Source organism: Protomyctophum parallelum (genome assembly GCF_964188405.1).
Source record: "Protomyctophum parallelum genome assembly, chromosome: 19".
NCBI classification, from domain to species: domain Eukaryota; kingdom Metazoa; phylum Chordata; class Actinopteri; order Myctophiformes; family Myctophidae; genus Protomyctophum; species Protomyctophum parallelum.
Window position 1 is genome coordinate 19,378,049 of NC_139717.1, and position 13,838 is coordinate 19,391,886.

The window sequence follows — 13,838 nt, forward strand, 5'->3', positions numbered from 1 at the left end:
ATCGGGCCAGAGGTGCGAACACTAATGTGTTTAAAACTGTCATTGTACTTGGATTATGTATTGGATGTGTTAGTATTTGTATGTAAAGGATTGTTTTAGTGTATGTTGTAGGATTTTTTTAGATGGATGTATAGAACTATAGAAAGGCCTAACCAGGGACTGGAGTTGCAATTTATCCTTGGCTACAAACCCTATTAAATAAACGTATAAATAAATAAAATCAGGCTGCCCTTTATCAAGTTTAAATTTAAATGAATGTTGTTCTTTCAGCCACTTTCATTTTATTTGCCCTGTAAAACTTGTTTGGTGATGATGCCCCGTAAATCAGGCTGTCGTTTGTGATGGGCCTTTCACATTGAAATTGACCTCTAAACTGGAGGAGGTGGGAGGACGATCTGTTCAACAGATAGTGTTGTTGCAACAGCTCCGCCCCCTGCCAGACTTCTGATTATAAAAGCCTCTTTCACCTTCAGACCGAGCACACAACTTGCACTGCACTGTTGAAGTGAGGGAGGAAACTGTCCAGTGTCTACACAACTACAGGAGGAAATACTAAACCCAGACCACTGGAACCTGCTGCTTCAGGGTGAAAATAAACTCCAGGGAATTGTCTACAGAACGGACCTTTACCACCACTGTGTTTGTAGCGTAATCCAGAGTCTAAATGGCTTCCAACAAGTCATCTTTTTCAGAGGAAGATTTTTCCTGTCCTGTGTGTCGTGACATCTTTAAAGATCCAGTTGTCCTGTCGTGCAGCCACAGCTTCTGCAAAGGCTGTCTGCAGAAATGGTGGGGAGAGAAGGGAACAAAGGAATGTCCTGTTTGTAAGAAAATAAATAAGAAAAAATCTCCACCCTGTAACCTGGCTCTGAAGAACCTGTGTGAGGCCTTCATACAGCAGAGACCTTCAAAGCGTCAGAGGACTTCATCAGTGCCTGAGGATCATCTCTGCGGTCTGCACGCTGAGAAACTCAAACTGTTCTGTCTGGAATGTCAACAGCCAGTGTGTGTCGTGTGCCTTCATTCAGAAAAACACACCAACCACCGTTTCAGACCCATCGATGAAGCTGCACTGGAGCACAAGGAGGAAGTCCAGAAATCACTGAAGCCTTTACAGGAGAAACTGGAGGTATTTAATGACATTAAAGCAGAAAGTGACGAAACAGCAGAACACGTTAAGGTCCAGGTCAGACACACAGAGAAGCAGATTAAAGAACAGTTTAAGACGCTTCATCAGTTTCTACAAGAGGAAGAGAAGGCCAGCATCACTGCACTGAGGGAGGAAGAGCAGCAGAAGAGTCAGATTATGAAGGAGAAGACTGATGGTCAGAACAGAGACATATTAACCCTTTCAAACACAATCAGAGACATAGAGAAGGAGCTGAAATCTGAACACATCTCATTCCTGCAGAACTACAAGACCACAATGGAAAGAGTCCAGCTCACACTGCAGGAACCACAGCCGGTCTCGGGACCACTGATAGATGTGGCCAAACACCTGGGCAACCTGACCTTCAGAGTCTGGAACAAGATGAAAGACATTGTCTCCTACACTCCTGTCATTCTGGACCCCAACACTGCACATCCAGTATACACTCTGTCTGATGATCTGACCAGCTGCATGAGATGGGACACATGTCAGGACCTTCCAGACAACCCAGAGAGGTTTGACCGCATTGCCTTCCTCGTGGGTTCTGAGGGCTTTAACTCAGGGACTCACAGCTGGACTGTTGAGGTTGGAGACAACACAGGCTGGTTAGTGGGTGTGTTAGCAGAGTCTTACGAGAGGAAAGGGAACAGTTGGGGTCCAAACAGAGCCCTATGGGAAATAGGGCTCTGTAAAGACAAAGTAGAATACACTGCGAGTTCTTCAGAGGATGATACGGAACAAGAGATTCTCATCTCATTGAAGCAGAAACCTCAGAGGATCAGAGTCCAGCTGGACTGGGATGAAGGAAAGCTGTCATTCTCTGACCCTGATACTAACACACACATACACACCTACACACACACCTTCACCGAAACACTCTTTCCATTCATTGCCAATTGTCATACTGTACCTCTGAAGATGTCACATGGGAAGATCAGTGTAACTGTGGAATAATGCAGTTAGAGATGATGATGATAAGACAAGTCTTTAAGGGTGAATATTACTCAGTTTTGAAGATATTATGATTATTTTGTTGTGGTCAAATGACATGTCATTAGTGTTTAGTTTACTATAAAGCAGTGATTTTCAAACTTTTCATGTCAAGGACCCCCAAATGTATTTGGCCGTGGACCCCCATCTTAAAATATGTTGTGCCCTGAATAGAAGATTTATTGTTGTATAAAAACAATTCAAATTTTTTCAAAAACTTTTTATGTAATGTATATTTTTTCAATAAACTTTTTTTTCAATTCAACTTTTATGTGAGCCTGATGGTTTCTGTGTCGTGAGTGTCTGAGTCACTAAACGTTACATAAAGAGTTAAAATGTATGACGGATGGACACCAGCTGACTGAGCTGAGGCCTTATGGCTTGAACAGATCAACCTGGTCTCCTTTAATGTGTCTTTGAATAAAAAACAGGTTTTGTGATGTTATCAGTAAATGATATAGGCACCAATAAGGGTAACATTCTTGCCATTTGCACCATATAAGATATAGATAGATATAAAATATCACTAGTAAATCCCTTGAGTTGCAACAACTCCTTTTCAAGGAAGGGTCCCCATGCTGACTTACAAAGGTAATAGAGCATGCACATCCACTCTAGCCCAGGTGCTGGACAAATAGAGCCCGCAACACTGGTAATATACACTGGTAATAACTAATAACTCTAACTTTAATTCAATGTTTCGATCACTGGGATCTTCTTCAGGGATCCAGTGATCAAAACGATGAATTAATATAGCCTACCAGTGGAGCTGAACGTTATTCCTTACCAGTGTTGTGGACTCTATTTCTTTCTCATCAGGATGACTTGCCATTCTGTAAGAGTTCTTATTGAATGATTTACAACTCAATGGTAAACCTGTATAGACCAATCAATGATAAATAAGCCAGCATCTATTCATAGCTGTTCAGTAAACACAACTCACCTTTAATGACAATGAGCACTCATTTGCAGGTGCTACTTTTCTGAATGGTACAGCCAAAATGTTAAAAATGTTGAGAGGCCTTAAATGTGTAGGCCTATAGGTGTATTTTAAAATGTAGGGGAATGAGGAAATAGTCATCACAGAGGCCCCTTTTCCACTGGTTGGTTCCCAATGGGAACCGGTTCAGTTCTTTTTGGTTTTTAGTCCATGAGCCTGCAGAGTTCCAAAATTGGAACGTTAATTATGAATTGAGTGTGCAAAACCATACCTATTAGATTGTTATCACCATGAAACTTCCAAAGTTGAGTACTTACACGAACACAATGATTTATTGTATTGCACATTTTACATTTTAAAATACGCAAATGAGTCATTATGTAGGAAGATATGCAAAATAATCGAAAATATGAAAAAGCTACTACTATGGAAGGGGTATCATGTATTAATTTACTTGTATTGATCCTATAAACAATTTAATATAAGTCTAGTTTTTCCCACCATTTTGGAGCTCTGGCTCATGGACAGAACCAAAAAGAACTGAACCGGTTCCCTTTGGGAATCAACCGTGGAAAGGGGGTCAGAATGTCCCTTTCACATGGTTTGACCTCTCACAGTCTTTTAGGCCTTAGGGCACTGTTACCCAACCACTGGGTCGGGACCCATTTGTGGGCCGCAGACACATTTAGTTTGGGCCCCTTTATTGTTTTGTCTCCTACAAGAAATTCCCTAAATTAGAAAACAAACGTTTAAAGACAGGCAAAAGAAGGGCAAAAGAAGGGGCAAAAGACAGGCAAAAGAAGGGCAAAAGAAGGGCAAAAGAAGGGCAAAATAAGGGCAAAAGAAGGGCAAAAGACGGGCAAAAGACAGGCAAAAGAAGGGCAAAAGACAGGCAAAAGACAAATGTCCAGTAGTCTGCGCTGGTGGTCAATCTCTTGTTTGGAGTGTAAAGCTTGGTCCTCGAACTCTGTGATAATTCTTCCAACAATCCCAAGTAACTCTTCAGCAGCCGCTGCAGATAGTCGCTTGTTGACCAAGGACTTCAACGTTTGTTCTAAAGCCATATAGTTAGCCATTATAGTCAGCAAATAGTGAGCAAAATCGAGATACCTGACTAGGCTACTGAGTCTGACCTTAGTCCAGAAGAGAAATTAGTTCAGCTCTTGTCAACTGTCTCTCACAGATGAAAGTGTCTCGCAACACAATCACAGCCCTGCTAAATACTCACAGAGGGTGTCTGGTGGCCCAATCAGTGTGTGTGTGTGTGTGTGTGTGTGGGGGGGGGGGGGGACCAACAATGCACAGAAACTGGAAAGTGGTTGCTTAACCTTCAAGTGGGGGTGGAGCAAGTACATTTTGTTGCAAAAAAAATGTGTTTTGTTAAAATATTGAAGTATATAGCCTACTCTATGTAACAACCATTGCTACAGATCTGTGTATTTTCATAGTTTGTTTATCCTCTGAGTTCTCTGATAAAATTGTCACACTGGCCTGTAATTTCTATTAATATACTGACCAAACAAAGCATTGACTACTATCAGAATATTTAGAGCCATTTATATTATTGTGTCAATTCTGATATCATAATCACAGCAACAATTCAATAATTGACTACTTCACCTAGTCACTATGCATATATTATATTATATAGGCCTATCAATCTCCAGACTGACATGTAAACAAGCACAATATAATGTATTCATCATTCAATAAAAAAGGAGATTATGACTCAGGCCACCGTTTTTTATATAACGGCTTGTGCAAGTTGTGCTGCTGTGCATTGATTTCCACTCAGGTGTGAAACACTAGCTAGTTGAAACCAGAAATCATATCCACACAAATGTCTAACAGCAGATAGAAATGCTGTCTTTGTCTTAACATGAGTTTCTGCCCCAATACGTGTCTATAGGAAAACAAACATGTTTTCATGGACAGGGTGAAACCAAGAATGCCTTAATTTCTGCTTGTTTCCTTTGGTCCTCGTGTAGGCTACTCAATTCATCCAAAACATACACGGGCAGACACAAATATGTACCGGTATACGGGTTGTGAGTGGATCGGAGCAGCTATAAATGCGTCTTTGCAACGTCATATCGCTGGTTTCCATTGACATTGACAATGGAATGGTTTTATATCTACCTGTGTGAACGCACCCCAAGACATGACCATTCCAGACACTCATATAATGTGACTATAGGACTAGGAGGTCCTGGAGACTATAGATATACAAACAAATAAACAGAAAACAAAAACGACCAATTACATTTCCCCCCTCCATTTCCCATTGTGTGTGTTTGTCTTATGCAACGCAGAACATGACCATAACCGTCAAACCAGGGGTGCCACACTTTTTTGACAAGTTGAGAGCTACTTTCAAAATGACCAGTTCAAGATCTTCAGCAAAATAATTATCCCTTTGCTGGAAATAGTTTCAAGTTTCATAAGACACACTTAATTGGAAGAAGGGGAGAAATGGAATAAGTATAGTTTTCTTGTAACTTTATAATGCTTTATAGGCCTACTGACGTTTGTGCACAGTAGCCTATTGCATTACTGGGTTTGAGCTAACAGGCATGCACTCTTTTAATTCAAGTGATAGATTATATATATATATATATATATATATATATATATATATATATATATATATATATATATATATATATATATATATACATATATATACATATATATATACATATATATATATATTTGTCATGTGGTCTACCTGCACAGTGCACAGCCTTTGTGATCTATACTGGTAGATCTCTATCTACCTTTTGGGCACCCCTGAGTTAAATGGTTGATTGAAAATACAAATATCAATTTACTGATTGAAGATCTGGATTCACAGATCGACCTGGTCTCCTTTATTTTTCATCAAATGGCAGGCATATGGGTACAAGAAGTACAATGACGACTCGTCATTATACTGCAATGTAGAAATACTCTGTTAAAAGTAAAAGTATACAAAGTAGAACGTACTCAAGTACAGTACAGATACCTCAAAATGGGCCTACAGTAGCCTACTTAAGTTACTTTCCACCACTGCCATTCTGTATGAGTTCTTATCGAGTGATTTACAACTCAATTGAAAACCTGTAGCCTATAGAACAATCAATGGTAAATAAGCCATCATCTATTCATAGCTGTTCCTTACAAACACAACACCTTTATTGACAAGGCTGAGCAGCCATTTGCATGGGTGCTACTTTTCTGAACTGTAAAGCTATCTGCGAATCAATGACCATTGCATGAAAAGTGGATAAGTAAATGATCATTATTAAACAACATGAGGACACAAATCAATGGCCAATGAAGGGCCCCAGGAGCCCTTTTCGAGGGGTCAAACCTAGTACCCTAGCACGGTCCAATTTCCTGAGAGTCAAGGGGCCGTGGCCCATGGTTTTACATTTAACCAGTAAAACACATTGAGACTACGTCTCTTTTACAAGTGGGAACTGGCCAAGAGGCCGAAATAAATTTACACTTGTCTGTCTCTCTCTCTCTTACACAAATACCCCCAATATTTTGCCGTAAAACTGGCAACTGCATGTGCACTATAGTGGCTTTACTCTGTCTTTATTGCTCATCTCTCTTACTGTGATTTTATAGAGCACATTGTGAACTATATTACTGTAAAACTGCATAGTGCAGTGGCTGCATTCATTCATTCATGTCTGTCTGCCTGCCTTTCTCTTTTGGGGGCGCTGGGTACCCCAACATTACAGCGAAAGTAAAACAAAATATGCCAAATGCACCGTGCAGCCCAGGGGGGCCCTGAAATTGTGTCCAACCGCAGTAGCGGGGCCGGCCCTAACGGACAACACACATCAGTGTGTCTGTTTACGTAGCACAGAAAACTTGTGTTAGTAATGTTACTTTATTCAAATGTGGCAATGTCTCTGGATGTAGGCTAATCTCCACTGCAGCACCTCCTAGTCACTCTGGTATTTTTTTCAATAGGACACCAATGGAAACAAGTCTGTCAATGAATACCAGCCAAACTTATGGCATTCTTGGTTTCACCGTTCTAGCAGACCTTTTATTGTACTGCACTTCCCTGTGCCTTTCCATGCAAACGCTTAAGCAAGTGTTCAATCAATAAAAAAATGTCTGCAAATAATCTACTGCTCACTCTACTCATTTATGTATTAGCCTATCAAAGTTTGTGTGTTAACCCTATAACACTAAACATATTTTTGTCATACCATCACAAAACATGCATATATTTTACCCAATGTAAAATATTCAAAATATATTGAAGTACAGCAATACATGGCAACTTGAGGTACTCTTCTTTAATATTCATGACTTTTCACAAAAAATAGATATAATGGGCCCTATATCACATGCATGGGGGCAAAATCATGCATATTTAAAAAAAAAAAACTGTAGAAAGAAAACAGGGATGTGGGAAGGGAAACAAACCTACCTTCTATGATGTCACTGAGCATCATGAAGAAGACAGAAAGACCCACCCACCTCAGACATCGGCATCATTACAATTTCAAAAATATAATTTTCTGGGTGAAAATCACCCGTGTTTACTGTTTAGTGTTCATATGGTTAAATAGTTAGAATCATTACATAGTTTAAACATGCATGTTTTGTTTTCCTAGACACAGGCACTTGCATGTTAATGGACATGCACTTCACGCCTTTTGCAACCCACACCACTTATTTTACATTAAAATGTGGACTTCCTGGACGACAAGTCACATGCACCTCCCCCCTCCACAAGGAGGGGATGTGTAAAGTCTGTTTAAACTTGTTCACACACCACTAGAGCGACATATTTCATGTTGTTTAAAGTTTTATTCACACACCACTGCATGTTTCATGGCTCAATACTTTTTCCCCTCACTGTATATGTTTCTTTTCCCTTTTTGCTTCCTTTATGGTGAATTCCTGTTCTGTTCTTAAAACTATATAGAAGTGTCTATTTGTACGTCTCTAAATGTTTTGATGAAACAAAACATGAACATGATGAACATGCGGTGGACCCTGTGGACAAGTGTAATGCTTAATTGGGTCGTCCACTCACAGTTAACAGTCTTTGTATTTAGTTTGTGCTTGAAATGTACTGTAATTCTACAAACTGTTAATAGATATTTCAATCAATCAAAAAAAGCTACATACACATCTTCACAAACTTCATAGGTTGCAAAAACGATTCTGCAGGATAGATTGCATGTTGATTGGCCTCACAGACAGTCGTCAAACCAAAAAAACCCCAATGAAATGGCATCATTGCATAATACTTACAAAATACAACGTGTTTAGTTTTGACAGTTTTATGTGAACAAATGTGTTCAGATAAAAGGACCAGATAGACCAACTAGTAGGATCACAAGAGGATCAGCAGCCGGCAACCTCAAGGTAGCAAAGCGTAACACCACATTTGGTCAGTCTTCTTACTCAGTACAAGGGGTACACTTGTGGAATGCCCTACCAACTGAAATAAAACGACAAACTGATCTCAAAATGTTTAATGATGAAGTCAAACTCTGGTTGAAATCGGGCCAGAGGTGCGAACACTAATGTGTTTAAAACTGTCATTGTACTTGGATTATGTATTGGATGTGTTAGTATTTGTATGTAAAGGATTGTTTTAGTGTATGTTGTAGGATTTTTTTAGATGGATGTATAGAACTATAGAAAGGCCTAACCAGGGACTGGAGTTGCAATTTATCCTTGGCTACAAACCCTATTAAATAAACGTATAAATAAATAAAATCAGGCTGCCCTTTATCAAGTTTAAATTTAAATGAATGTTGTTCTTTCAGCCACTTTCATTTTATTTGCCCTGTAAAACTTGTTTGGTGATGATGCCCCGTAAATCAGGCTGTCGTTTGTGATGGGCCTTTCACATTGAAATTGACCTCTAAACTGGAGGAGGTGGGAGGACGATCTGTTCAACAGATAGTGTTGTTGCAACAGCTCCGCCCCCTGCCAGACTTCTGATTATAAAAGCCTCTTTCACCTTCAGACCGAGCACACAACTTGCACTGCACTGTTGAAGTGAGGGAGGAAACTGTCCAGTGTCTACACAACTACAGGAGGAAATACTAAACCCAGACCACTGGAACCTGCTGCTTCAGGGTGAAAATAAACTCCAGGGAATTGTCTACAGAACGGACCTTTACCACCACTGTGTTTGTAGCGTAATCCAGAGTCTAAATGGCTTCCAACAAGTCATCTTTTTCAGAGGAAGATTTTTCCTGTCCTGTGTGTCGTGACATCTTTAAAGATCCAGTTGTCCTGTCGTGCAGCCACAGCTTCTGCAAAGGCTGTCTGCAGAAATGGTGGGGAGAGAAGGGAACAAAGGAATGTCCTGTTTGTAAGAAAATAAATAAGAAAAAATCTCCACCCTGTAACCTGGCTCTGAAGAACCTGTGTGAGGCCTTCATACAGCAGAGACCTTCAAAGCGTCAGAGGACTTCATCAGTGCCTGAGGATCATCTCTGCGGTCTGCACGCTGAGAAACTCAAACTGTTCTGTCTGGAATGTCAACAGCCAGTGTGTGTCGTGTGCCTTCATTCAGAAAAACACACCAACCACCGTTTCAGACCCATCGATGAAGCTGCACTGGAGCACAAGGAGGAAGTCCAGAAATCACTGAAGCCTTTACAGGAGAAACTGGAGGTATTTAATGACATTAAAGCAGAAAGTGACGAAACAGCAGAACACGTTAAGGTCCAGGTCAGACACACAGAGAAGCAGATTAAAGAACAGTTTAAGACGCTTCATCAGTTTCTACAAGAGGAAGAGAAGGCCAGCATCACTGCACTGAGGGAGGAAGAGCAGCAGAAGAGTCAGATTATGAAGGAGAAGACTGATGGTCAGAACAGAGACATATTAACCCTTTCAAACACAATCAGAGACATAGAGAAGGAGCTGAAATCTGAACACATCTCATTCCTGCAGAACTACAAGACCACAATGGAAAGAGTCCAGCTCACACTGCAGGAACCACAGCCGGTCTCGGGACCACTGATAGATGTGGCCAAACACCTGGGCAACCTGACCTTCAGAGTCTGGAACAAGATGAAAGACATTGTCTCCTACACTCCTGTCATTCTGGACCCCAACACTGCACATCCAGTATACACTCTGTCTGATGATCTGACCAGCTGCATGAGATGGGACACATGTCAGGACCTTCCAGACAACCCAGAGAGGTTTGACCGCATTGCCTTCCTCGTGGGTTCTGAGGGCTTTAACTCAGGGACTCACAGCTGGACTGTTGAGGTTGGAGACAACACAGGCTGGTTAGTGGGTGTGTTAGCAGAGTCTTACGAGAGGAAAGGGAACAGTTGGGGTCCAAACAGAGCCCTATGGGAAATAGGGCTCTGTAAAGACAAAGTAGAATACACTGCGAGTTCTTCAGAGGATGATACGGAACAAGAGATTCTCATCTCATTGAAGCAGAAACCTCAGAGGATCAGAGTCCAGCTGGACTGGGATGAAGGAAAGCTGTCATTCTCTGACCCTGATACTAACACACACATACACACCTACACACACACCTTCACCGAAACACTCTTTCCATTCATTGCCAATTGTCATACTGTACCTCTGAAGATGTCACATGGGAAGATCAGTGTAACTGTGGAATAATGCAGTTAGAGATGATGATGATAAGACAAGTCTTTAAGGGTGAATATTACTCAGTTTTGAAGATATTATGATTATTTTGTTGTGGTCAAATGACATGTCATTAGTGTTTAGTTTACTATAAAGCAGTGATTTTCAAACTTTTCATGTCAAGGACCCCCAAATGTATTTGGCCGTGGACCCCCATCTTAAAATATGTTGTGCCCTGAATAGAAGATTTATTGTTGTATAAAAACAATTCAAATTTTTTCAAAAACTTTTTATGTAATGTATATTTTTTCAATAAACTTTTTTTTCAATTCAACTTTTATGTGAGCCTGATGGTTTCTGTGTCGTGAGTGTCTGAGTCACTAAACGTTACATAAAGAGTTAAAATGTATGACGGATGGACACCAGCTGACTGAGCTGAGGCCTTATGGCTTGAACAGATCAACCTGGTCTCCTTTAATGTGTCTTTGAATAAAAAACAGGTTTTGTGATGTTATCAGTAAATGATATAGGCACCAATAAGGGTAACATTCTTGCCATTTGCACCATATAAGATATAGATAGATATAAAATATCACTAGTAAATCCCTTGAGTTGCAACAACTCCTTTTCAAGGAAGGGTCCCCATGCTGACTTACAAAGGTAATAGAGCATGCACATCCACTCTAGCCCAGGTGCTGGACAAATAGAGCCCGCAACACTGGTAATATACACTGGTAATAACTAATAACTCTAACTTTAATTCAATGTTTCGATCACTGGGATCTTCTTCAGGGATCCAGTGATCAAAACGATGAATTAATATAGCCTACCAGTGGAGCTGAACGTTATTCCTTACCAGTGTTGTGGACTCTATTTCTTTCTCATCAGGATGACTTGCCATTCTGTAAGAGTTCTTATTGAATGATTTACAACTCAATGGTAAACCTGTATAGACCAATCAATGATAAATAAGCCAGCATCTATTCATAGCTGTTCAGTAAACACAACTCACCTTTAATGACAATGAGCACTCATTTGCAGGTGCTACTTTTCTGAATGGTACAGCCAAAATGTTAAAAATGTTGAGAGGCCTTAAATGTGTAGGCCTATAGGTGTATTTTAAAATGTAGGGGAATGAGGAAATAGTCATCACAGAGGCCCCTTTTCCACTGGTTGGTTCCCAATGGGAACCGGTTCAGTTCTTTTTGGTTTTTAGTCCATGAGCCTGCAGAGTTCCAAAATTGGAACGTTAATTATGAATTGAGTGTGCAAAACCATACCTATTAGATTGTTATCACCATGAAACTTCCAAAGTTGAGTACTTACACGAACACAATGATTTATTGTATTGCACATTTTACATTTTAAAATACGCAAATGAGTCATTATGTAGGAAGATATGCAAAATAATCGAAAATATGAAAAAGCTACTACTATGGAAGGGGTATCATGTATTAATTTACTTGTATTGATCCTATAAACAATTTAATATAAGTCTAGTTTTTCCCACCATTTTGGAGCTCTGGCTCATGGACAGAACCAAAAAGAACTGAACCGGTTCCCTTTGGGAATCAACCGTGGAAAGGGGGTCAGAATGTCCCTTTCACATGGTTTGACCTCTCACAGTCTTTTAGGCCTTAGGGCACTGTTACCCAACCACTGGGTCGGGACCCATTTGTGGGCCGCAGACACATTTAGTTTGGGCCCCTTTATTGTTTTGTCTCCTACAAGAAATTCCCTAAATTAGAAAACAAACGTTTAAGAAGTAGGCTATAGTGATAATTGCCTATATACAAGTTCACAACACGTCACAAAGCGCGGCCCTGGTCACAGCTATGCAGGTTTAAGTGTATTCAAAGACTTCAGTCACGTGCAGTGAACTTTTGTATGCTGTGTGTGTGCACTCCTGGTCCCAGCCCAGCATGAATTCTGTACTGGCCATATACGGAGGGTGTCTTGAGTGTACAAGGTTTTGTCAAAACGGAACAGGTCAACTCCATATATCGTGGAGATATCAGTGTCTTGAGTTGAGTGTATGGGTTTGATGAGGGCCCAGGTTTTCGCCGGCTGCCGGGCACGGCTGCATTAATAACTTAGTTTGGGGCAGGCCCTTCTAGAGTTTAAATGGACAGGTATCAGTCAAAAGGGAGACATCAAATGGATGGGGAAGGATCAACATGATGTTGATCCTTCCCTATCCATTTGATGTCTGACAACATCCATAGTATGGAGATCTAAGGGTTTGAGGTCAGCTGTAGAGTTGCTGGCCAATATTGATGACATCAGTGATCTCCAAATATTTTTTATATTTACTCATCAGGGATCTCTGATGTCAAGTGATGTCACGAGACATGGGCACCATATATGGGGGCTTTCCCATGTATGAGGATTTTGAGTGATACACTGACTGACAAAAATGTACGATTTCATAGTAAACTAATATTCATTTTACTACATTTTAATTCATCTGAAACCTGTAATATCTTTTGCCCTTCTTTTGCCTGTCTTTTGCCCCTTCTTTTGCACTTCTTTTGCCTCTCTTTTGCCCCTTCTTTTGCCCTTCTTTTGCCCCTTCTTTTGTCCTTCTTTTGCCTGTCTTTTGCCCGTCTTTTGCCCTTCTTTTGCCCTTCTTTTGCCCCTTTTGCCTGTCTTTTGCCCCTTCTTTTGCCTGTCTTTTGCCCTTCTTTTGCCTGTCTTTTGCCCTTCTTTTGCCTGTCTTTTGCCCCTTCTTTTGCACTTCTTTTGCCTCTCTTTTGCCTGTCTTTTGCCCCTTCTTTTGCCCTTCTTTTGCCCCTTCTTTTGTCCTTCTTTTGCCCCTTCTTTTGCCTGTCTTTTGCCTGTCTTTTGCCCTTCTTTTGCCTGTCTTTTGCCCCTTCTTTTGCCCTTCTTTTGCCTGTCTTTTGCCCGTCTTTTGCCCTTCTTTTGCCCCTTCTTTTGCCTGTCTTTTGCCCCTTCTTTTGCCTGTCTTTTGCCCTTCTTTTGCCTGTCTTTTGCCCTTCTTTTGCCCCTTCTTTTGCCTGTCTTTTGCCCCTTCTTTTGCCCTTCTTTTGCCTGTCTTTTGCCCGTCTTTTGCCCTTCTTTTGCCCTTCTTTTGCCTGTCTTTTGCCTGTCTTTTGCCCCTTCTTTTGCCTGTCTTTTGCCTGTCTTTTGCCCTTCTTTTGCCTGTCT

At 40.7% G+C, this 13,838-nt stretch overlaps 2 protein-coding genes across 2 annotated transcripts; both read left to right on the forward strand.

The window, feature by feature from the left end:
* Window positions 1-664: 664 nt before the first annotated feature.
* On the forward strand, window positions 665-2,104 carry LOC310876822 (E3 ubiquitin-protein ligase TRIM35-like; the record flags this gene model as incomplete). Its single annotated transcript, XM_083790476.1, has 1 exon — window positions 665-2,104. One exon carries the CDS (start codon window positions 665-667, stop codon window positions 2,102-2,104), a length of 1,440 nt encoding a protein of 479 aa, XP_083646602.1.
* Window positions 2,105-9,263: 7,159 nt separating this feature from the next.
* LOC310876823 (E3 ubiquitin-protein ligase TRIM35-like) lies at window positions 9,264-10,703 on the forward strand (the record flags this gene model as incomplete). Its single annotated transcript, XM_083790477.1, has 1 exon — window positions 9,264-10,703. The coding sequence occupies one exon, from the start codon at window positions 9,264-9,266 to the stop codon at window positions 10,701-10,703; it is 1,440 nt and encodes a 479-aa protein (XP_083646603.1).
* Window positions 10,704-13,838: the final 3,135 nt, after the last annotated feature.